The 25,675-nt window shown below is 42.6% G+C and overlaps 1 protein-coding gene across 1 annotated transcript in view; it reads right to left on the bottom strand.

The window, feature by feature from the left end:
• Positions 1-25,675, bottom strand: part of LOC308248108 (aldehyde oxidase 4-like) — a gene marked incomplete at both ends in the record, with an annotated part of 76,918 nt that overhangs the window by 14,100 nt on the left and 37,143 nt on the right. Inside the window, 13 exons of the mRNA XM_080668113.1 lie at positions 1,683-1,811; positions 3,536-3,631; positions 6,635-6,862; positions 8,316-8,507; positions 8,692-8,778; positions 9,096-9,183; positions 11,045-11,178; positions 14,242-14,366; positions 17,157-17,253; positions 19,590-19,712; positions 20,238-20,352; positions 20,667-20,836; positions 22,188-22,280. Of these exons, the coding sequence (XP_080524239.1) occupies positions 1,683-1,811; positions 3,536-3,631; positions 6,635-6,862; positions 8,316-8,507; positions 8,692-8,778; positions 9,096-9,183; positions 11,045-11,178; positions 14,242-14,366; positions 17,157-17,253; positions 19,590-19,712; positions 20,238-20,352; positions 20,667-20,836; positions 22,188-22,280 (1,677 nt within the window). The remainder of the gene's footprint in view (positions 1-1,682; positions 1,812-3,535; positions 3,632-6,634; positions 6,863-8,315; positions 8,508-8,691; positions 8,779-9,095; positions 9,184-11,044; positions 11,179-14,241; positions 14,367-17,156; positions 17,254-19,589; positions 19,713-20,237; positions 20,353-20,666; positions 20,837-22,187; positions 22,281-25,675) is intronic.

The following is a 25,675-nucleotide window of genomic DNA, read 5'->3' as shown; positions in this document are numbered from 1 at the left end:
TCAAATGTGCCTGGCAATATTTACATAGTCCTAGAAGAAGGTTTCTGTTTTCAGCTGAACTTTATCCATGGACTTTAAAATAATCTTATTCATATATATATATATATATATATATATATATATATATATATATATATACTAGAGGCCCGTTGCATGAAATTCGTGCACTGGGGGTGGGTGTCCCTCTGCCCAGCCTGCACGCTCTCCAATCTGGACTCCTCAGGGGATGTCTGGACTCCTCAGGGGATGTCTGACTGCCGGTTTAGGCCCGATCTCACAGGGATTGGGCCTAAACAGGCAGTCAGACATCCTTCTCACAATCTAGGACTGCTGGCTCCCAATTGCTCGGCTGCCTGCCTGCCTGATTGCCCCTAACCACTTCTGCCTGCCAGCCTGATCACATTCTAACCACACCCCTGCCAGCCCGGTTGCCCCCAACTGCCCTCCCCTGCCAGCCCGGTCACCCCCAACTGCCCTCCCCTGCCGACCTGGTCGTCCCTAACTGCCCTCCCCTGCTGGCCTGGTCGCCCCCAACTGCCCTCCCCTGCCGACCTGGTCATCCCTAACTGCTCTCCTTTGCAGGCCTGGTCACCCCCAACTGCCCTGCCTTTCACGCCTGGTCCCTCTCACCTGCCCTCCCCTGCTGGCCTGATCGCCCACAACTGCCCTCCCCTGCCGGCCATCTTGTGGAGGCCATCTTGTGTCCACATGGGGGCGGCCATCTTGTGTGTTGGAGTGATGGTCAATTTGCATATTACCTCTTTATTATATAGGATATATATATATATATATATATATATATATATATATTTTTTTTTTTTTTGGTGCGTGCAACTATCACTACTATTTTCAATATTTTTTCATCACTCCAAACAGAAACTCTATAACCACGAAGCAATAATTCCCCACTTGCCCCTCCTCCTGACTCCTGGCACCCTCTAATCGCCACTTTTTAAAAGGACCCCATCTGTAAGGGCTTCCTGCAAGGGATGAGGTGCCTCAGCAGAAAGAGGCTGGAGGAGGTCTGGGGCTTAGGTTGAGGCTGGAACAGGTCACAAGTGGCTAAAGCCATAGGAGAGGCACTGCCCTTGTTATCGTTGTTCAGAAGGGACTCTCTAAGGAGCTCACCCTGGCATCCACCAGGGAAGGAGTCAGGTGTAACAAGGCCAGGTCACACCAATGCCAGCCTAGAGTGTTCTGCCTCTTTCCTCTGTGCCTTCTCTTTCTTAGACTTTATAAGGGTCTGAACTGTAGGCTAGGAAGCTTATGGGGGGCGGGGGTGCAGGGAGGGAAATCAGAGAGGCCAGCCCCACCCCCTTTCTACCTGCAGGCCCAAGCTGTTAAGTAGCAGAGACACTGCAATTGGAAGTATATTTTGGAATTTTGGACTGAACATTTTAATTATTGAATGCGATGGTTTATGCAAATAAAAGTGATTGATGAGTTCTTAATGATCTTAGGTTGATTAGAAAAATTACAGGCAGATTTCCCTCAAGGGGAGGGAAGAAGAGGCCCACAGAGGAAGCTTCAACCACTCGAAGTCTCTCAGCCTCTTAGCGGAGCGCCTAAAACCAGCGGCTTGACCTTTCTAGGCTTCAATTTCAGTTCCCATAAGAGAGGGGGTGGGGCAAGGTTGTTTCCAGAACTGTCACTGGGTGACTGAGAAATGAAAGAAAGGTCACCTGCACCGCTCTCCCGTTGATGTCTGTCCCCATGGACGCTGCTGTGAAGGAGGCATTGGGCACCGTGACTGTGCTTGTCTCCGACAGGTGGATATACGAGACGGGGATGTTCAGTTCACGGCTAGCAACCTGCCAGAAGCAAATGAAAACCACTATTGATATCATTGACTCTAAGCCTCCCTCCCCCCAAATTTAAAGCTTTTAAATTCCTTTTTATTGATGTCAGAGAGGAAGGGAGAGGGAGAGAGAGATAGAAACATCAATGATGAGAGTGAATCACTGATTGATTGCCTCCTGCATGCCCTGCACTGGGGATCGAGCCTGCCACCCCAGGCATGTGCCTGTGACCTCCTGGTTCATAGGTCGATGCGTAGCCACTGAGCGATGCCAGCCGGGCTAATCTTTTTTTGAACCGAGTATAAATTCTGGCAATCCTTTTGGGATAAACATGTAAGATAGCATCTTAGGTCTTGGTACATGTAGATTCTGAGTTTGAAGGTTTTCAATGACACTGTAAAAGATCCATACCATGTGCTTTCTTTTATACCAGTTTCATAGAAGCCATGTGGCATATGGTCATTCTAAGACATCAGTTCAGTAGGACTCACACAGGCCAGACTGAGGTCTCCGTCTTATTGTTTTACCTTCATCTTCTCCTCGTGGCTTACCTACATTTAGCAGACTGTGTTTGTCCCACGGACATTTTGTAGGTATAAAGAAGGGTTTTGTTTTAAAGAAGCAAGGTATGTTCAAAGAAGGCTCTGTGGATTTTTGTGATTTTCTAATTCTAAGCACACTATTCAGTAATAGTATTTCCTTAAAGAAAATACCTTCTGTTTCTCATTAAGAGAAAAGCTTTGGCCCTAGTCGGTTTGGCTCAGTGGATAGAGCATCCACCTGCGGAATGAAGGGTCCCTGGTTCAATTCTCAGTCAGGGCTCATGCCTGGGTTGCAGGCTTCAACCCCAGTAGGGGGCAGTCGATCAATGATTCTCATCATTGATGTTCCTATCTCTCCCTCTCCTTTCCTTTCTGAAATCAATAAAAAAAATATTTTTTAAAAAGATAAAAGCTTTGTCCCCTCCCACTCACATTGTTTTTATATGTTTTTTAAAATTGATTTCAGAGAGAGGAAGGGAGAGGAAGAAAGAGATAGAAACATCAATGATGAGAGAGAATCGTCGATTGACTGCTCCCTTTCTCCCCCTACTGGGAATCTAACCTGAAACCTGGGCATGTGCCCCAACTGGGAATTGAACTGAGACCTCCTGGTTCCTGGGTGGATGCTCAACCACCTAGTCACACTGACCAGGCTACTCACAATGTTTATTCAAATTTCATATTCAACAAATCCTTATTTAATATTTTAAAAAGAGAAAATTTCCTGTTGCAAATAATCTCTTGCTCTTTCAACAACAGTATTAGGAAGATTGCTTTGAATTAGCACACATAATGACCCAGCATTGGTGTTGCTAAGTAGATTGTGAATAATAAGAACATAATTTCTCATTCTATTAAGCACATTCATTTCTAATGAAGATTTGCATGAACACAATGTAGCTTTGAGCATTTGCCATAAAGCCGAAAAATATTTTATCTTTGAAAACTGGAATCACATTTTTCAGAAGACCTGATGGGACTTGGTTCTTTAGTATGCAGGAAGAATAATATAACATATTTTCTCAATTCCAATACCCACTTCCATCAGTCTCCTGCATTCATGTGTTCCTGATGTCAAAATGAATGCTATAATTGACCTGTGCATTTAGTGTGATGTCATTTCTCCTGCTCAACAAGAAGCTGACTGTCCGGTGTGATACTCTTCCACAGTGGAAAAATGGATGCTTATCTCACCTGGATCATTTTGGTGTAGAGGCCTTGTCCAATTTCACAGCCACCATGAAACACCAAGACAGAGCCATCAGTGTAGATGTGGACGAGAGCGGCGGCCTGACGGGGAATAATTATAAAACCAGTTGGAAAAACCAAATGTTGCCCACGTTTAGCTGAGGTTGCCAGATGAATGGTTTGCTTCACTGAGTCAATCTCTCATACTGGAGAAGAAAGCTATTATTGGTGGCTACAGACAACCCCTTTAGCACCCTCCAAACTTAGAAACCACCCCTGTAGAGCAAGCATGTCAAACTTGCGGCCGACAGGCCCCAAGTGGCCCACAATAAATATTTTTGTGGCCCAGCCAATATAACGGTATGTAAGAAACATTTTAATAAAAATTTCATAATTTAATTTTTACAATATCCTGTTATACATAATTATTAATAATGAACTATGTTCGCTAATGACTGATTACTATAATCGTGTTGCATTCATTTTCCTTCTGCGCCTTCCGCACAGGCGCACCATTTCTCTCCACTAATACTAGCAGCAAATATTTTAGCAGCCGATTGCCATGTCATTAGTCTTGGACTGACTTGTTTGGTGTGAGCAACAAGAAATATTTTGCTTTTGGAGAACAAGAAAAATAGGCTTATTTGCATTATGCTTATTAATTTGTCCAGTTATCCAGTGTCTGGTAAGTTAATATTCAAGAAAAATATTAATTTTTATTAAAATGTTCTATTATTTTATGTTAATGATTACTCATTTATTTTAGCCCTTTGCATTCAGCATGTCTCTATCGAAACAAACCTATGAAAATTGAAGCTTTTGTTTTTTTGCGGCCCACATACACTTAAACCTTGCTTATTTGGCCTGTGTTAGCCTTTGAGTTTGACATGCTTGCTGTGAGCAACGAATGGCAGCTCATCCCCACGCCCACCCTCTGCGGGCCTGTTGGAGGCCTGTGTGGCTGCCTTGGAAGCAACCTCTCCAAAGCACCACCTGTACAATATTTTATTATTCTTTCCCCTTGAACATAAAAATTGATTTTAAAGCAAATGGAACCAGTATAAGTCCATTTCCCAGCAAAGCTTCCACTGGCTACTAGGGGAACTGGAAGACCCTTGAGATGTTTTAATAGCTTCCAGATGCTGCTGACCTTGAGAATGATGGTGGGGAGGGGTGTGGCCCCATTCAGGAAATTTCAATTCAATTGAAGGCTGGAGGTGGAAGCCAGATTCCTCCCCGCCTTGTTTTTTCAAGCTCCCAGGTGATTTTGATGATTGGTCAGATTTGGGATCTATAGGTTTAGTCCATAATTTCCACTTTTCATGTGAAGGAATAGAAGCCTAAACAAGGAGAGGATTGGCCAAACCTGGTGCCTAGTTTGTGGTAAGGTCAGGAATGGAACCCACAACTTCTAACTTGAGCCCAGCATCCTCCACACCCATGCTGTGCTGCCTCCTTCAGGCTAAATGCTGTTGTCCTTCTGTGGGGCTGGACATGTGGCTCCAGAAACCGGACTGAGAAGGGAGGGAAGGAGGAGGCTGGGCTATATCAGGTTGTTCTGCAAGTCATTAGAATTTTTCTTTAGCAATTCCCACCATATGCTCATGCACATGGCCCAGAACCCTGCATCTCTCGCCTTGGGACCTCTATCCCCACGTTGATGCCTGTGACCCTCCACTACAAATTCAAAACATCAACTAATTTAGCCCTGGCTGAGAGGCTTAGTTGGTTGAAGCATGATCTTGTACACCAAAGAGATTGCAGGTTAAATTCCTGGTCAGGGCAAGTACAGGAAGCAACTAATTAATGTTTCTTTCTCTCTTCCCTTCCTTTCTCTAAAATCAATTTTAAAAAATCCATCCAAATCCTCAGGTAAGTTGAAAAAAAATATATGTATATAGTATATATTCAACTAATTTAGCTACGCCAGTCTCCTGGTTTGAGACTGTAGTATCAGGACTATCAAGGTCTCTACAGGAACTTTTAAACTTTGTATTTTCACTTCATGACCATCTAACAAGAGTAATGATGACCATATTCAACGGTATTGCCACATGCTTTCAGAGTCCGTGTTAGATTTTATGTTGATGATTGTATAAGTACCAAGCAGGACAACTGTAATTGATGGGGCATATTAGAGACAAGAGGTGAGATGGTGAGTCATCACACCCTACACAGACATTTAGGATTAAGACTGCAAAACGACTTAAAATGCAGCAGCAGCCAGAACTGCGTGAGGATTTAGTTTTGGAAAAGCAACATCACCCACCATGTTAAGTTAATGTAACTATTTTGAATATTACTGGCATTTACAGTACTACTTTCATTTAATTCCCAAATTCACTTGTGTTTTATACAGGCATCAGAACTATAAGAAGCTTATTCTTTGTCGTCATACACAGTTAAATAACATTAAAATAGATAATTTAAGCAACTGTTGAGAGTCCACTGAATTTTTCCCTTCAAAGATGGTCTGTGTGTTATTCTGGCTTCAGAAATATTCCCTGGGGAGAAGGATTGATCATCTGCTCCCATCCCTCCTTCTCATTTTGCTTCCTACCTTGTGAATGGACTCTGAGGAGGGGAGTGGACAGAATGGGTTGGGCACCCTTCATTGAAACCATGCAGGGACCTGTGTTCTTTTCTTTGTGTGGGTTTGGTTATGGGGATATTTCAGAGATTGATGGGGATAGAAACAAGTAAAAAAGAAATTAGAAATAGAACCTCACAAAAAACTGTTTAAGGTAAAACTGAAAAGAAGGCACAGTAGTCATAGAGCCCAGTATGGTGACCCTGTGTAGTCACGGAGCCCAGTATGGTGACTCTGGGTAGTCATAGAGCCTCAGTATGATGACTCCATGTAACCATGAAGCCCAGTATGGTGACCCTGTGTAGTCATGGAGCCCAGTATGGTGACTCTGGGTTTCTGTGAGAATGGAGCACCTCTGTCTGTTTTCAGTGTTTTGAAAGCTCTGTCTTCAAATGACCCTACTGCTGTCACTGAGAAGTTAGGAAAGAGGGAAAGGGATCTTCTTGTTCCCTCCAATTCTTACATGGACTTGAAATTTGACCCCATACCTCAAGACTCATTTCTCCCAACCTCACCTGACTGTAGTAGCCCTCAGCGGGGGCAATGGTATATTTCATGGGGACCACAGCAAGCCCCCTTTTCTTCCAATAATTATTTTTGTTAAATTCGTCAGCATTTCTTTTCCTAGCATAAAATGAAGATTTCTCCAGACACTCTTTCCAGCATCTTCGCAAGGGCTCTGGATTAAATGTCTGCTTATAGGCTGTTTTGCTAATCCTCTTATACATATTTATTTCTTTAACCTGAAAGACAAGAAAAAAGCATTTCAAGCATACATGCTATTCCATTTGTGAAACATGTGTTTTTGTTATATACCTGACATGAAGAAAGTCTTTCTAAAAAAAAGAAACAACTATTTAAATGGATATAAATATGTAAGTGTAAATGTAAACATATAAACATAATGATAATAACAATAGAAACTACTGTTGAACACATCATATCTTCCAGGCTGTAGACTAAGTGTATGATCTCAACAACTTTGCAATAATCCTGAGAAACAGTAGGTGTATTATAAGTCCTGTGACAAGTTTCGTTAGTGGTGAGACAAATTTCTCCTGACTCAAAATTCTTTTACTTCTACACAATGTTTCTTTATTCTTAACTGTTCTCAGATTAGCTCCTTAAAATCTGAACTATGGTAGGATGTTTGCACAAATGGCTGGAATGATGCCAATCTCCCTAGCCATGCCCTTGGGTGGTTTCACACTGACTCTGGGATTGGCCATGTGACTAGCTTTGGACAGCGGGACAACACGTATGTAATGCAGGCAGAGACTTGAAAAGTGCTTGCATTTGGGCTTGTCATGGTCTTACTTCTCCTGGAAAATCTATGAACCACGATGAGAACTAATCTGGGCTAACCTCCTGGAGGCTGAGAGACCCTGTGGAGCAGAGACCAGCCTTCCCAGCTGCGACATCACTTAGACTAATCAGTCAATAACCACCAGATATGGAAGTGAATCTGTCTTGGACCATAAAACTCCAGTTAAGCTGAGCCAGACCAGAAGAGCTACCTAGCAGCTGACCCACAGAATCAGAAGAAATACTATTTGTTGTCTTAATCCACTAAGTTTCTTTTTTTAAAAAAAAAAAAAATATATATATATAAATTTATTGATTTCAGAGAGGAAGCAAGAGATAGAAACATCAATGATGAGAGAATCATTGATTGGCTGCTTCTTGCATGCCACCCACTGGGGATCGAGCCTGCAACCCGGGCATGTGCCCTTGGCTGGAATCAAACCTGGGACCCTTCAGTCTGCAGGTGGACACTCTATCCACTGAGCCAAACCAGCTAGGGCAGTAGTCGGCAAACTGCGGCTCACGAGCCACATTCGGCTCTTTGGCCCCTTGACTGTGGCTCTTCCACAAAATACCACGGCCTGGGCGAGTCTATTTTGAAGAAGTGGCGTTAAAGAAGTTTAAGTTTAAAAAATTTGGCTCTCGAAAGGAATTTCAATCATTGTACTGTTGATATCTGGCTCTGTTGACTAATGAGTTTGCCAACCACTGAGCCAGGGCTTAATCCACTAAGTTTTGATTGACGTGTTGCACAGTAAAAGCTTATTGATACATAAACTATCTACTTTCATTGAATCTTACAAGCTAATGTAATGCTGTCTGTAGGTGCTCAATATATATTTGAACCATTGATGGCAGAGATTTGTAAGGGGATTCTGACTGATTACCTACCTCTTCAGGGAGTAAGTTACATTGAGATGCCACAGCAGTTATGTAAGCTTCAACTACCACTGAAACCTGGGGAAAGCCAAATCCCCGAAAGGCAGTGTTGGATGGCAAGTTTGTTTTGCAAGGCCTTCCCCGGCACCGGTAGTTAGGAATATGATACGCATTTTCAGATTTCAGCACGACGAACTCTATCACCTGAATGAAAACAAAACCAAACTTCACATCTGTCAAACATTCAAAATCAGTTATCCAAATTCTATCTCTAACACAAACCCTTCACAGAATTTTGTCTAATTTGTATGACAAATATCCATGCAAATAAAGTGTAGCACACCCAACTCAATGGGTAACCTACGGGGAGGGCATAGCCCTTATTTACCAACTCAGACTCATCCAGGGTGCATCCACCATTGATATAATATTCAACGTCAGCAGCTTTGATCACACCGTTGTTCATGAATCCAATCTGCAAAGTGATATGACAAAACCATTTTCTCAGCAGTTCTTTACAACCAGATCCTGCTGTACACAAACAAACACATCCAACCGCACTTGTCAGTCCATACTCAGCTTATGAACATGATTTGATGTGACAGTCATCAGAGGAACACTGAGGATGGTGCCCAGGGAGACCGTGGGATCCCAACAGAAAGTTCTGATTGGTTTTGGGTAGCACCCAAACACCCCTACAGTCGGTATGGAATTTGGTAGTTGTTTTATGATGGATTGGTTGACCCTGGACAATATTTTCAGCAGTCTCCTAAAATTTTTGGTCTTACTCACTTTGTATTTTCCGAGGAGTGGGTGGCGGCCAGCAGTTATCAGCATGTCATCACCACGTTCTAGAACAAACCGGATTGGGCGGCCAGTCCTATAGGAAGTGACTCTGTTAATACGCTGGGTGCTTCATAAAGGTGTAGAAACATGGAGCTGGCAAAAGGGGACTGGACATAACCTAACTTAGTGGTTTTCCATGGGGGTAGTAACATACCTTAAACAACATTCTGGAAGTTTGTGGGGACATTAAAACGTAACAAAACAAACACAAACATAAAAACCCCTATGAATGTTATCCTGATTTAGTCATGTCTGAGAATTTTGATGTTGAAATAATACATTATTTAGTTATGTTACTTTGTTTTTATTTCTTTTTTATATGACATTAAGGCATTGTATGAGGATTTTGCAATTGTGTGAATTAGTAGGTTATAGTATGATGATGTTCACGTTGGATATTAAAAGGGGCATTAAAACACTTGCCAAAGGGGAATGCTGAGGCTGTAAGGACTGAGAACCAATCAATACTCCTTTGAGTTCTGTCCCCCTTGCATGCAGACTCCCCATCAGAAAGTGCCCGTGGAGGACCCCGCTGGCTTCGGAGGGGATGCTCCCCGTGCCTGCACCTCTGCTCACAGGACAGGCTTTGCTGTGGTTGGAAAGTGCCAGTGAACTATGATGCTCATAGTGTTTCTTTCCGCAGCGATAGCCTGGGATAAGTTACGTTTGTCCTGAACATACTTATTGAACTCTGGTACGTAAGAGGTTTGCAAAAAGTCATGGCTATTCCTGCTCTTAATGTGTCTGGTTATTCCACCTGGATGATGTCGAGGTTAAGTGAACATTCCCAGGCAGCAGCTGACCCTGTGTGTTTCATCACAAAATGTGTCCCTTGTAAGGCTGGGGCTTTGACCCGCCCTCCATTCAGCCACCTTAGCTTGATTTATTTTAACTATTTATTTATTTATTTATTTATTTTAAAATTCTCACCTGAGAATAGGTGACAGTGGGGCCAGAGAAAAGCCTGCAACCGAGGTACGTGCCCTTGATCAGAATTGAACCCAGGACCCTTCAGTCTATAGGCTGACGCTCTATCCACTGAGCCAAACCGATTAGGGCAGTGGTTGGCAAACTGCGGCTCGCGAGCCACATGCGGCTCTTTGGCCCCTTGAGTGTGGCTCTTCCACAAAATACCACGGCCTGGGCAAGTCTATTTTGAAGAAGTGGCGTTAGAAGAGGTTTAAGTTTAAAAAATTTGGCTCTCAAAAGAAATTTCAATCGTTGTACTGTAGATATTTGGCTCTGTTGACTAATGAGTTTGCCGACCACTGGGTTAGGGCAAAATGTTTGTTTTAAATTGTTAAAATAACCCTAGCCTGTTCGGTTCAGTGGATAGAGTGTCAGCCTGTGGACTCAAGGGTCCCAGGTTCGATTCTGGTCAAGGGCATGTACCTTGGTTGCGGGCACATACCCAGTAGGGAGTGTGCAGGAGGCAGCTGATGGATGTTTCTCTCTCATTGATGTTTCTAACTCTCTATCCCTCTCCCTTCCTCTCTGTAAAAAAAATGAATAAAATATATTAAAAAGATAAAACAAACATTTTAAAGATTGAAAGTCAATGCAGTTCATGAAGAAGTAATACACAGTTATGTCTGGGCACCAGTCAACATCTATAGTGATTGCATTTATTCCACACAACTATCTTGTGAACCAGGTAGATATTACTTTCTCCACTTTACCAGGGAGGACACTGAGGCGCCTTGCCTATGGTGACCCTGATGGTTGGAGCGTGGGTAGAGCAGTGTCCCTTCACCCTCATGCTAACCACACCCCTTGGAAGTGACAGACTGTGACCAATGGAGTGAACCCTGGGGTGGATGCAGGGCTGGAAGGACGTGGGTGGCACCTGTCCTGCTAGGACTTCTGACATTAATAGCTGGCACCATGACTCTTACTTGTTGGCAGCCACAGCACTGACAGCTCCCAGCAGGGAGGGCTTGGTCGCTTTCCCCCCAAATGCTCCTCCTGTTCTTTTCATGTGGCAGGTGACTCTATTCTCTGGGATGTTAAGTGCTGCAGCTACAAATTCCTGCAAGAGATAAGCCCCCAAAGTCACAAAGTGCAATTTAATAGGCTATTTCCTCATCCATGTACTTCCCCTCTGCATAGTAAAAGACTATCAGTACTTCAGCTAATACAGCATTTACAGAACTGTGAAACCATCATCACTATCCAATTCTAGAATATTTTAAGTATCCCAAAGAAACCTTGTATCTATTAAGCAGCCACTTCTGAGCTCCCCCTAACCTCAACTCCCTCTAATGCCCCACCACTAGGCAAATACTAATCTGCTTTCTGTCTCTACAGATTTGCCTGTTTAGAACATTTCATATACGTGGAATAATACAATGGTGGCCTTTTGTGATGGGCTTCTTTTGCTTAACATTATATTTCCAAGGTTCATCCATGTTGTAGCATGTACCAGTACTCCATTCTTTTTTTTTTAAATTTTCACCCAAGGATATGCTTTTATTGATTTTAGAGAAAGAGGAAGAAAGAGAAAGAGAGAGAAAAACTGATGAGAGAGAGAAACATCGATCAGGTGCCTCCCACATGTGCCAAAATCGGAATTGAACTGGCAACCTTTTTAGTATACAGAACGATTCTCTAACCAACTGCCCTCCCCTGCCGGCCTGGTTGCCCCTAACTGCCCTCCCCTGCAAACCTGGTCGCCCCTAACTGCCCTCCCCTGCCAGCCTGGTCGCCCCCAACTGCCCTCCCCTGCCAGCCATCTTGTGGAGGCCATCTTGTGATCACATGAGGATGGCCATCTGTGCAAGGGTGTGATGGTCAATTTGCATATTACCTCTTTATTATATAGGATTGTATTGATATATCACATATTTTATCCATTTATTAGTTGTTGGGCTATGGCATTGTTTCTATGTTTGCCTACTGTGAAAATGCTGCTATGAACATCCATGTATAAGTTTTTGTGTGGACATGTGTTTTCATTTCTCTGGGTAGATACCTAGTCGTGGAACTGCTGGGTTATATGGTCACCCTATTTTTAACATCCTGAGAGACTGCCAAGCTGTTTTCCAAAGTGCTGTTTCTCATGGCCACCAGCAGTGGGTGAAGGTTCTAATTTCCTACCTCAACACTAACACTTGCTACTGTCTGTCCTTTTGATTATAGCTGTTCTAGTGGGTGTGACGTGGTATTGCTGTGGTTTTTAATTGAATTTCCTACTAATGATGCTGAACATTCTTTCACGTGCTTATTAGTCATTCATAGACTTTCTTGGAGAAATGTCCATCCAAGTCCTTGCTGAGCCTTCTTTTGATACTGCCCCAGGTTCTGGGAGGTGAGCTGTGAGTACTAGTGCCCTGGGAAATGCCTGCTGTCATGGAGCCAACTCACTGTATCCCAGGTAGATATTAATGGTGACCGCCCTAGCTGGTGTGGCTCAGTGGATAGAGCATTGGCCTGTGGATTGAAGGGTCCCAGGTTTGATTCCAGTCAAGAACACATGCCCAGATTGCAGGCTCGATCCCTAATGGGGGCTGTGCAGGAGGCAGCCAATCGATGATTCTCATCATTGATGTTTCTATCTCTCTCCCTTTCCCTTCCTCTCTGAAATCAATTTAAAAAATGTAAAAAATAATAATATTAATAGTGACCTTAGGACATATACATTATCCATTCAGAGCCCAGAGACACATACTGTCTATGAAAAGACACCTCAGAGGTCATCTTTGTCACCTTCCTCAATTTACAGAAAAAGATATGCCCAGTGACTTATAGGAGGTCATGTAGCTGCTTAGGGGCAAAGCACATTATCTCCACACTCCTCTGCCCAGTCCCACATGTGCGCTTCTGGATGCTGTAGCACACCCCAGCTCGGTCTGATCGCCCTGCCAGCCTGATTTCACCCCCAACTGCCCTCATTTCGCCTCAAATGGCATTTGGTAGCTTCCTTCTCCCATTGAGCCTACCCACCCCTTTAAGACCTCAAGATACCAACTCACTGTGCTCTACCAGGAATCCCCCAGCTTTTTCCTTCAGGGATGCTTGTAATTATTCCTCTCAGTGTCCTTATTTAAGTACTAGAGGCCCGGTGTATTAAATTCATGCATGGGGGGGTGGTGTCCCCTCAGCCCAGCCTGCACCCTCTACAATCTGGGACATCTCTCTCACAATCCAGGACTGTTGGCTCCTAACTGCTCACTTGCCTGCTGCCTGATCGCCCCTAACTGGCCTCCCTACCAGCCTGATCACCCCTAACTGCCTCTGCCTGCTGACCTGATTGCCCCTTACTGCCCCCCTGCTGGCCTGGTCTCTCCCAACTGCCCCCCCTGCTGGCTTGGTCACCCCTCACGGCCCCCCCTGCCAGCCTGGTCGCCCCACACAGCCTGCTGCTCAGTCATTTGGTTGTCCCTCACTAACTCCCCTGCCAGCTTTGTCGCCTCACTCAGCCTGTTCAGTCATCCGTTTGGTTGTTTCAGATGTGATGGCCCCTGGCTCTTTATATATATAGATTCCCCTGTGCCTAGCACTGTTCTAGGACCTACAACTCTTCATTTCAGAAGGGAATGTCAGGGGATTTTCTTTGCTTGCTTGGGGGTGGGGGTGGGGGCGGGTAGCAATGCTTTATAACTCAGCCACTAGAGCAGGACTGGAATTCACACGCTACAGTGCTGGGGAAATGTCTTGGAAATGCGATCAATGTATATGTGCAACACGAAGATGCAAAAACATGTATAGAGAGAGAACCAACACCCATCAACCACGAAGAAAATTTAAATGCACATGTACTACCAATTCAGATAGAGAAGCAATGCAATAGATCCACAGAGGGAAATGTAATTACTACGATTAAATTTTACACCATCACTTGCCATAAGGGAAAAAGAAACTTTGCCCTGTATATTGGAAGGGAGAAAACATTTCTGATCTCTTTAAAAGGTCTGCCCATTTAGGGAAATATTTGCCCACTTCCTCCATTACGGACGTTAGCCAGTGTCAAGTGTGCAGGGAGTTTGAGGCGGGGAGTGGGAACAACGTAAACTTCTCCAAAAAGGAATGCCTGGTGGTATGGGCCTCACACCACAGTCATCTGGAGTCTCAATTTCAAAAAATATCCCGTTACCTGCACATTGGTGGGAAACTGTGTTCCAATGTGTAACACCATTTCTTTATCTTCTTCTTTTGGGATAGCCAGGATAGTTTGTGTTTCCATGTAAAAATGTTCCTGTCCTTCCACGTGGATCTCACCTGTGAAGCATGAACACAGGACAATGTTTGCCTGAAAGTCCCTCATTGGAGGCTCTCAGTGGGGTTTGGTTTATAAAGGGCAAGTTGCTTCGGCTTATGGAGAATTGGACTTTATATCATTTGGTTAAACCACTTTTCCTCATTGATCTTCACTGTGCCCAGCCAGCTGGGTGACCATGGGTAATTCAGTCCCCTTCTCTTGGGCTCGGTTTCCTCATCTGTCTAGTCATGGGTGGTGAGATCCATGATGTGTTGGACTTGAGTGCACAGATGAGCCTGAACACATATCCAGTCCCTGTCATCTCTTTGCTCAGTGAGTTTGGCCATGTTGTTAAAGCCTCAGTTCTTTATCTGTAAAGTGTGGGTCATAATAATATACACCTCAATTAGGTAACATTTAGAGTAGCTTGCCAAGGGACACAAAGTTTTAAAGTGGTAGAACTGGCTCTAGCTGGTTTGGCCCAGTGGATAGAGCATCGGCCTGTGGACTGAAGGGTCCCAGGTTTGATTCCAATCAAGGGCACATGCCCAGGTCGCAGGCTTGATCTCCAGTAGGGGTGTGTGCAGGAGGCAGCTGATCAATGAGTCTCTCTCATCATTGATGATTCTATCTCTCCCTCTCCCTTCCTCAAAATCAATAAAAATATATTTTAAAATAAATAAATAAGTAACTAAATCTATAATAATAAAAGTGTAATGTGCTAATTAGACTGGACATCCTTCCAGATGAAGCTGGGGCTGCTGCTGTGAGGGAGCCCCTTGGAGCCCCTTGCAATGAGTTTCGTGCATGGGGCCTCTAGTAAATAAATAAATAAAATGGCAGACGTGTTCCCATCAGTTTTACAGCCTGTTCTTACAGGTTTATCTTAGATTTTTGGCTTGGTTAAAACATCCTTATCCTTTTGTAGGCTGTGCCAAGAGAGGCATTTGGCTCTAGTTTAAAATTTACTTTAAAACTAGCCAAAAGACTCCTGTGTAGTTAAAATAAGTGAATTGCTTTTCCAGGAGTCAAAGAATTTCTTGAAATTATTTCTTGGGACAATAGAATGTGAGCCCTCCCAAAAAGCTCTCCCCCAAACCCTTGATTTTAGCATACCATATACTGATTTTAATCTAAATTCAAACAACGACATAATTTTTACATTATGCTAAGTATTGTTCTCAGGCATAGTAAATTACAGATAATGAATTCATTTAATCATCATACCAATCCTATGAGGCAGGTATTATTAGGAAACTGAGATATGGAAAAGTTAAGGAAGCTGCCCAAGGCTACACAGCTGGTAAAAAACAGAGCTTGGATTCAAGCCCAGGCAATCTGACTCTAGGATCCACACTCTAACTACACCATTTCTCTATGTTGGCATACTCTGAAATTCTTAGTCATTTCTGCCCAAATTCCAAATTCCCTTAATATTTCAAATTTTCCATTTGTGCTAAAATTTTGAACTCCCATATGGCTAAAATCCTAAGTGACAAAGAGCTAGCACCTTGTGACTCCGTTGCTCTTAGGGTGAGTATAAAAATGAAAAGGAAATATATTATTGTGATTAAGAGCAAGGGCCTTTGGGTCATCTAGTCTTGGGCTCCAGTCCTGATTCTATTATAAACTGAATATGAGATCTCAGTCAATTACCTAACTTTCCTAAGTCTCAGTTTCTTCATCTGTAAAATGGAGCTACCAATATATGTTCCTTCTCAGAGTTGTTCTGCTTGAATATTAAATAATAAGCAGTAAATACTTAGGAGCTTAAAATAGGTTTTACAATACTCATTTCTCAGGGTTTTTGTCATTATTAAATAATATAATACATGTAATATGCTTAGCATGGTATTGTCATAGCTTGTGTTTATCTGGATGCACAGAAACAAAGGATAAAGCTGTTTAAGGCAAAGATAACACTTTTTACTAAGGAAGTTATATGCCTGGGGTGTAACTACTCACCATGTTAGGAATTTATGATCAGATCACCCTGTGAGGTTACTTTTGGTTACATTGGTTATGGCACCCCCTTTTGGACCACAATAGTGTGTTTAGAAACATCATTCATAATAATCCCTAGTTGAAACCAACTGAACTGTCCATGAACAGTAGAATGGAAACATAAATTGTGGAGTATCTATACAACAGAATGCCCCCAAACAATGAAAAAGAACTACTGATCTATGCAACAACACGGGTGAATCTCCCATACATAACGCTGATGATAAGAAGTAAACACAGAAAAAGTTACACTCTAGTTTCCGTTTATATCAAGTGCCAGACAGGTAAACTCATCTACAGTGACCACAGTTAGAAAAGACCTGGAGGAGGGGGGCACAAGGAAGCTTTCTGGGGCACCGGAAATGTTCTGTATCTCGATGTGGGTAGTATTTACACAGATTGCTGCATATGTAAAATTTCATCAGACTGTAAAATTATTTGTGCATTTTATTTATTTTATTTTGAATATATTTTTATTGATTTCAGAGAGGAAGGCAGAGGGAGAGAGGGATAGAAACATCAATGATGAGAGAATCATTGAAGGGCTGCCTCCTGCACACACCACACTGGGGATTGAGCCTTCAACCGGGGCATGTGCTCTGACTGGAAATTGAACCATAACCTCCTGGTCGACGCTCAACCACTGAGCAACACTGGCTGGGCCTTATTTGTGCATTTTAAATTGCAGTTTAAGTATCCCATTAGGGTTGAGAAGCTCTGCCTTAGAATTTCAGTATTTCTCAAGCCAATGGGCTGATTTAGTCTTTGTCTTCAGAAGCTTCACTTTTCTGGCCAAGACCACTTACCTTCAATGATTTGATCAACATGTTTAAAGGCTTGCTCTACATTTCCTTGCTCAATTTTCTTCTCAACAGAAAGAAATGAATTGTGCTCTAGGGCTTGCTGCAGGGGACAAAGAAACAAAAAATAAGATTCTTGTTTTCATTTATGTTTTTACATTCTAATAAGCCAATCAAACCTCAGCAAAATCCCATGCTCCTATTCTATCAGATCTTTACACCCCAAGTCAAGCTGAGCAATTTGGAGAGTCACAGAAATTGGGTTACAATGGATCGCAGGCATGGTGACTACTTAGTTCTGTTCAGCGCTGGGAGGAAGAGCTGGGGGGAACAAGGATATATAAAACACAATCCTACCCTCTGGTTTGCTGACAATAGGCAGTTTGGTGTTAGGGGCCAACTTTGTGATGAGGGGGCAGATAACAGATCAAAGAGAGGCCCAGAGGAGGAGCCTGCTGGGGCTGGGGATGCTCAGGGATGGCCTGTGTAGGTGACCTCAGGTGCTGAATTGGATAGGATTAGGACAGTCAGGGAAGAGATTGAAAATCATTTGAAGTCAAGAGCACCTCATAAAGAAATTGAGGTTAAAACCCAGCTGAGGGGCCAAAATGAGAACAAGGCTAGATTGGCTGGGGAGCTTTCTATCAAGAAGCAGCTGAGTCCTGGTCAGTGTGGCTCAGTTGGTTGAGTGTTGTCCAGTGCACTGATAGGTTACCGGTTTGATTCCCCGTCAGAGCACATGCCCGGGTTGCGGGCTCAATCTCCAGTAGGGAGTGCGCAACAGGCAACTAATCGATGTTTCTCTCTCTCTCTCTCTCCCTTCCTCTCTCTCTAAAATCAATAAAAACATATTTCTTAAAAAAAGAAGCAGTTCTGCCATGGCCAGGTAGCTCAGTTGGTTTAGAGAGTTGGTTTCGGGCTCGATCCCCATTCAGGGCACATACAAGAATCAACCAATGAATGCATAAATAAGCGCAACAACAAACCAATGTCTCTTTGTTTGTTTTCTCTCTCTCTCCCTTCCTCTTTCTCTCTAAAAATAAACAGATAGACAGATAAGTAGTTGGATGAGCTTGAAAGATGGAGTGAGGTGGGACTATGAAAGACCTTGAGTTTTATACTAAGAACCTTATCGAAGGGGACATTGTGGGGTTTTTTTGTTTGTTTGTTTTTGTTTTTGTAAGGAAAAGTGATCTGGTGAACTTTGTGGCTTAGAAAATTAACATGGTAGGTAGATATTTTGAGATAAGATGGTTATTGTAGTAAATCTGACAATAAGGTGGTGAGGACTGGGCTGGAGGGTGGGAAGGGGTGTAAGTGAAAATAGAAAAAAGGAGCACATTTAAGAGGCATTTAAAAGATAACTGGAAAATACTTGAACTTGGCATCTGTTTGGAAAAACAGGGGAGAATCAAAGAGGATGATGAAAACTGTACCCTACTTGGCCGGGTTTCATATTGCTTATGCATCTATCTCTCCATCACACACATTTATTGAGTACCTACTATGGGTGTAGTGCTTGGCTGGGCACCAGGGAAATAAGCATCATGAACATGTTCTTGACCTTATTAATAACCACAACTAAAATAAAATCACAGCTAACACATGTTCAAAGCACCCTATGTCCCAGGTGCTTTTTTAAAGCCCTTTATTTGGATTCTCTCATTTAAACTTCATGATGATCTTTTGATGTAGGAACTTTCATAGTTCCCATTTCACAGATGAGGAAGCGGAGATACGATGCATTTAAGGAACTTGTCAAAGCTTCCATTTCACAGCCTGTTAAATGGCAGAGTCAGAATCTGAATCTGAGTATTCTATCTCCAGAACCTGTGCTTAAAGGAGGACGTAGGCACAGAGTTTGAGAGGACCCAAGCTGTCACTCAGTCAGTGGTAACCTGCTCTGAGCGTCAGTGCTCTGCACTTTCTCAGGGTTTCGTTTCGTATGTGAAGCTGTAAGGACCTTCCTCTGGTGTTGCTTGTCTATATTCTCAGGGCAGGCATTGGCAAGAGGCCACTCGAGGAGTCATGGACACAGGAAGGAACGGGGCTCCAGGCAGGAGAATTCTCAGTATCATGTCCCAGGTTGGAGATGACACTGAAGAAAGCATAGATGAAGCCCAAGTTATACTGTTTGTGACTGGAAGGGTTGGATTCTGCCAAAAGTACATCACCCTACCAGGGGTGGGCAAACTTTTTGACTCGAGGGCCACAGTGGGTTCTTAAACTGGACCGGAGGGCCAGAACAAAAGCATGGATGGAGTGTTTGTGTGAACTAATATAAATTCAAAGTAAAGGAGCGGAGGGGAGAGCAAGAGAACCCTCTGCTCTTTCAGCTCCGCGGGCCGGATAGAACAGCCGAACGGGCCGGATCCAGCCCGCGGGCCGTAGTTTGCCCACGGCTGCGTCATTCTTAAAGATACAAAGCAGCTCGAATACCTCTATTGTGATAATCTGAGGTTCTATGTCTTCATAAGTGATCTTCACTTTCTTAGCGGCCTCTTTCGCATGAGCATAGGTATCAGCAGCCACGGTACAGACGATCTGACCCACGCAAATAACCTGCAGAAAAGTCACATGTTGGATGTAATTAGTTGAAACATAGAATCACTAAAAAGGATTTACTGTTCCCAGGTTCTTACATTTACCCCCTGGGTTCTTGTGAACACAAGAAAGGTTCCTTCCTGCCTATGAGAATACATTTAAAACAGTGGCTTGAGTGGGACTTAGGGGGTTCAAAATTGGATGCAGAACTTGATTATGTCTGGCCTAGGACCGTCTTCAGCTGCATTCCCCACTGTTCCGAAATCACGCACGGGGATCCAGCCGTCCTGAAATTCCTGAAGTTCTCTTGGTTCTCTTAATGGCCGATGCTTCTGGGACTTGTATGAATTTTTTGATATTGCTTCTGGGACTTGTATGAATTTTTTTTTAGAAATCTTCCTTGAGAGTGCTTATGGTTTTTATGAGAATCTCAAAGGAGTCCCCAATTCAAAATGAGGTGGAGTCCTTGGTTCTCTGAAAGTCTTTGTGACATGGCATTTTCCACAAAGTATTTGAATCCTAAGCCACATACAAATCACACACCTCGTTCTGTGCATAGAGAATCTCTCCCTTATGGTTATTATCTCCCGGAACATCCTCTGCTGTTATCACATCAACAACACCGGGAAGTGCCAGGGCTTCTGAAACATCAATTGCTCTAGGAGAGAATGTGTAAAAGTACACATTAAAGTTGCAAGGGTAAGTTCAGGGTACACTATACTAGTACATGACTCCGCCAACACGGGGAAAAAGTGCAATGGACTTCATAACTACATCATGGGCAATTCTCTTCGTTGGTATTCTGACTCCTGGCCATACACTTTTTCATAACTATGCTTTAAAAATGAATGATTCCCATCCAGAAGAGGAAATACTTTTAATTGACTTACATATACAGTAAGCTCTCAGTTTAAGTATAAAATTATTAGTGCATTTCAGTAACTTTTATAAGGACAGCTTTTATTTCCTTACATGATCTTTGCATGAGCTCTGGTGCTGGTAACTACCGCCAGAAAGAGTTCTTGGGCGACGGGGGGCATGTCATCAACATACACGGCTTCCCCAGTGGCATGTTTAATGGCTGACTGGTGCATCATGGGGTGGCCGACTGGATCTTGAGGAGGTTGGTGGGGATTCACACACTGTTCATGAAAAAAGCCTGTTATTTTATTGCCAGACATTCTCATGCACTGCAAATTGGGTCTGTTATATTTGGATTACTTACAAGTCAAGAAAAACTACGGGCAACTGGGTATCTCTAGCTATGAGTCAGAGTTAATATCCATTGAGTGTTATGGTAAGGGATATATTCTTGGTTACAGGCTCTAACCACCTCCGCGCGCCCCCCCACCCCCGCCACACACAAGATGACATTGTTCCTGCCCTCAAGGATTCTACAACCTTGCTGAGGAATCAGAACACATACATTAAAATAATGTGATCAATTTCATAGAATAATAAAGAATAATTTACACAGCTAATATGGTGTAAGGCAAGCATGTCAAACTCGTGAACTGCAGGCCACATGTGGCCCACAAGAATATTTTTGCGGCCCAGATAATATAACAGTATGTAAGATATGTTTTAATAAAAATTTTGTAACTTAATTTTTATAATATCCTGTTATACATAATTATTAATGACGAACTACAACGTTTGCTAATGACTGATTACTATAATTGTGTTGCATTCATTTCCCTTACATGCAGGCGCACCATTTCTCTCCACTAATACTAGCGGCGAATATTTTAGCAGCTGATTGCCACGTCATTAGTCTTGGACTGACTTGTTTGGTGTGCACAACAGGAAATATTTCGCTTTCAGAGAACAAGAAAAATAGGTTTATTTGCATTATGCTTATTAATTTGCAGTTATTCAGTGTCTGGTAAGTTAATATTCAAGAAAAAATATTAATTTTTATTAAAATGTTCTATTATTTTATGTTAACGATTACTCATTTATTTCAGCCCTTTGTATGCAGTGTGTCTCTATCGAAATAAACTTACGTTTCCATGAAAATTGAAGCTTTTGTTTGTTTGCGGCCCATATAAACTTATAAACCTTGTTTATGTGGCCCGTGTTAGCCTTTGAGTTTGATATGCTTGGTGTAAGGAAAACAGTTTCCTGGGAGATTCAAGGTGGCTCTAATTAAGCAGGGAGGACTTTCTAGAAGCAGTAAATGTTGAGTGATGTTTTAAAAAAAAGGACCAACAGTGGCCAAGAAAAGGAGGAAGTTTTAAGTAAGATAGCTGGAAATAGTGAAGAAGAGAGATTCAAAATCAAATTCCTTGTGTAGTCTTGAGTAAAAACATAAAAGCTAAAAACATAAAAGTAAGTTGTGTGTGGGTGACAATGGGTCACATCAGCTGGTTTCAGTAGACTTTGTCTTTACATGTAACACAAAATATGGCTATTGAAAAGGGGGAAATACATGTGTAATGCATACATCTGAATGAATAACCCTATTAGAAAACAGAAACCCTACCCACCAACCTGGAACATCTGAAGTCCTTGGGGTGTTCCTATGGGGAAATTGTCTAGAGCACTCATGAAATTTTCTGGGATATCAGGAAACTTCTGGGGATCCTAAAAATAAGATTATTTGACATTTAATTTTACAATTTGAGTGACTAGCTTGGAAAAACATGTAGAAATATTTCAGATATTAGATGCCAGTTCTGTGGGGAGAACCCTGAGCTTCAAGTTCCCTAGACTGTCAGCAGTTATTTGAAGAATAACTACATCTACTTATGTGAATGTTATTTCCAGGAAGTGAAGATTTCCCTTCATGACCAGGTCTCCTTTTTGAACGAGTGGAAGTATGTATATACTTCTAAATGGATCTGTGCTTTCAAATCCAAGCCAGCCTCCTGAAACAACTGAGGGAGTAGGCAAAGATGACTTGTGAGTTATCTACAAGGATGTCCAATTACAGACTATTTGTGCTAGTGAAGAAACTAGAATTAAACTAAACTCCCAAAAACAAGGACATGGCTACACAAATTATGGTATATCTATAAGATACAATATTCTACAGTCATTAAAAATAATTTCATAGAAGTGTACTTATTGACACTGAAAAATGCTCATGTAACACAATTAAGTGAAAAAAAATTGTGTACAGCATGATCCCATTTTTTCAATTTAAAAATATAAAAGTATGTATTCATATGTTAATTGTAGGATTACTGGATTAGAGTTGATTTTTTAAAATTTTGCTTCTCTGCATTTTGAATTCTTCTATAATGATAGAATATATAACATAATAAAACATGTAATATTTAGAGACTATATGATAATATGTAATAGATATAAAATAAAATATATATTTAGTAGGTTATATGCAATAATATATTAGATATATACTGAAGATATTATGTAACACACTAGAGGCCTGGTGCACAAAATTCATGCGTGGGTACGGTACGGTTCCTAGGCCTGCTCTGCAATCTTCCCTCACTGCCACACACTCCCAGTTCCCCATTCGCCATCAGCTGATCGGAGCCTGCCGATGGGGGTGAGGAGGGGCGGGGGGAGTACTAAAGAGATTGGCCGTTCCTGCCCGCTTGCCAGCTCTGCCCATGCTGCAGGTTGCCGTTTGTGTTTGGGGCAACTGGCGGAGGCCTTGGCCTGGCGTCACCCACGTCCCCCACCACCCACCCCCAGTTCCCCGTTTGTCATCAGGTGATCAGAGCCTGCTGGCCGGCCAGGGAAATGGACCGAGAGGTGGTCAGTGCGCCTCATAGTGACTGGTCGAGCGGTCTTTCTGGTCGTTCCGCTGTTAGGGTCAATTTGCATATTACCCTTTTATTATATAGGATAATAGGATATATAATAAAACATAATAGAACTATAATACTAATAATAAATAATGTTAATAAAATAATAAAAAGGGCTAGCTGAACTAAGAGAGTAAAATTCTCAGGCATAAAAAAAATGTGGGTATAGTAATTTATCTGCCATTTTTGAGTGAGTTCATGAGTTATTAAGAGGACAGTTATGGGCCATATTTTGAGAAACTGCTATGGAAGTCATTTCAAACTAGGCTAGAAAAGAAAAAACATAGTTAATAAAAAATTAGAAACAATCTAAATATCTAAAAATAAGGAATAGACCAAATGATGTGACATCTTTCCATAAACATGACATGCAAACTTATGTCATAATGTCACTGAAAAATATTTAATGACATTGAGAGAAGTTTAGATTACAAACTGAAATAAGCAACCAGTTCTATGTGACATATATACATACACATCTATAAAGAAGGTTTTAGGAGGATACATACCAAAATATTAATAGTGGTTATCTATGGTGATAGGATTACAAATGATTTTTTCCTCTTTTCTGGCTTATTCACATTTTCTAAATATTAAAGTTGGATTATTAATTTTTTTTTTCTTAAAATAAGGAAAGATGTTATGATTTACTTACTGAAGGTTTTTTTGTGACTGAAGGTCAACTTGCATGCATATTAGTATTAGTTATACAAATTATAGGGCAAATAGAATACCAAGATTATCCCCTTCTCAGCCCAATAGTGAAGGAGAACAGAAGGAGAGGAACAAAGAAGGGCGAGGAGGGCCCCATACTCAGTACCCTTGATGGATATCAAAACCAGGCAGGGGGAGAAACCAAGATGGCGGCATAGGTAAACACCTAAACTGCTGCCTCGCACAACAATTTCAAAACTACAACTAAAAGACAGAACGGACACCATCCAGAACCACAGGAAAGCTGGCTGAGTGAAAATTCTACAACTAGAAGGAGAGAGAAAAGCTCACAGAGAATTGGAGGTACGGCAAAGGGGCTTTGTGCGCGCAGAGAGGAAGGGCGGCTGAGAGCCTGGCTGACTTTCTCTGGCGGAAGGGAGAAGGAAGCCTCCGACCGCACTGAACCCCAGTTCTGACTGCACTGAACCCCAGTTCCGGGCGAACCCCTGGGGACCCACGCTCTTACGGGGGGAGTCTGGACTCTCGGGCGGAGACTCGAGCTGGGAAAGGCAGAAGTCTGAAGGCGCACGCGGGCCAGTGCGCACAAAGGCTGCGGAGGTTGCCACAGGCTTTCCCTAGTGGAAGGGAGTCAGAGGATCCTGACTGCACTGAACCCCAGTTCTGACTGCAGTGAACCCCAGTTCCAGGCGAGCCCCTGGGGACCCACGCTCTTGTGGGGGGAGTCTGGACTCTCAGGCGGAGACTTGAGCTGGGGAAGGCGGAGGACTGAAAGCACACATGCGCGCAAGGGCAAGGCTGACAGGAAGCCAAGACTGAGACTCCACCCCATCCAAGCTGAGCACAGAGGCTATTGCAATTTGGCAAGTCTAATCCTATAAGGCTGTCTCCAGCACCGAACTTCTCCCAGCATAGACACAGCTGATCCTTACAGCCAACTGGCCCGGAGGTCAATTCTTCCCAGTGATACCAACAACAATAAAGACTTAATTACAACAAGGCTGTACACACAGACCACAAAGGGGTACACCAAGAGTGTCCACCTCAGGTTAACTGGGGAAGCAGACCCACTGGGCCATATTGGAAACCTAGCACAAATATCTACCTTACCAACTCAGGGAAGCAGTGAAAATGCGGGGTCAAAGAATCAGATCACAAACAAAAGAAATGGAGGAAAACAAACGACTGGATATAGGATTCAAAACCACGGTTATGAGACTTTTTAAGAATATCCTAGGAAAGGCCGATAAATATAACGAGACCCTCGAAGATATGAAAAAGGACCAACTAGAAATTAAACATACACTGACTGAAATAAAAAATATTATACAGAGACCCAGAAACAGAATAGAGGAACACAAGAATCAAGTCAAAGAATTGAAATACAAAGAAGCAAAAAACACTCAACCGAAAAAGCAAAAAGCAAAAAAAAAAATCCAAAAAGTTGAAGATAATGTAAGAAGACTCTGGGACAACTTCAAGCGTACCAACATCAGAATTATGGGGGTGCCAGAAGAAGAGAGAGAGAAA

Source organism: Plecotus auritus (assembly GCF_963455305.1).
Source record: "Plecotus auritus genome assembly, chromosome: 5".
Taxonomy (NCBI): Eukaryota; Metazoa; Chordata; class Mammalia; order Chiroptera; family Vespertilionidae; genus Plecotus; species Plecotus auritus.
This window is presented reverse-complemented; position numbering and strand designations above follow the sequence as displayed.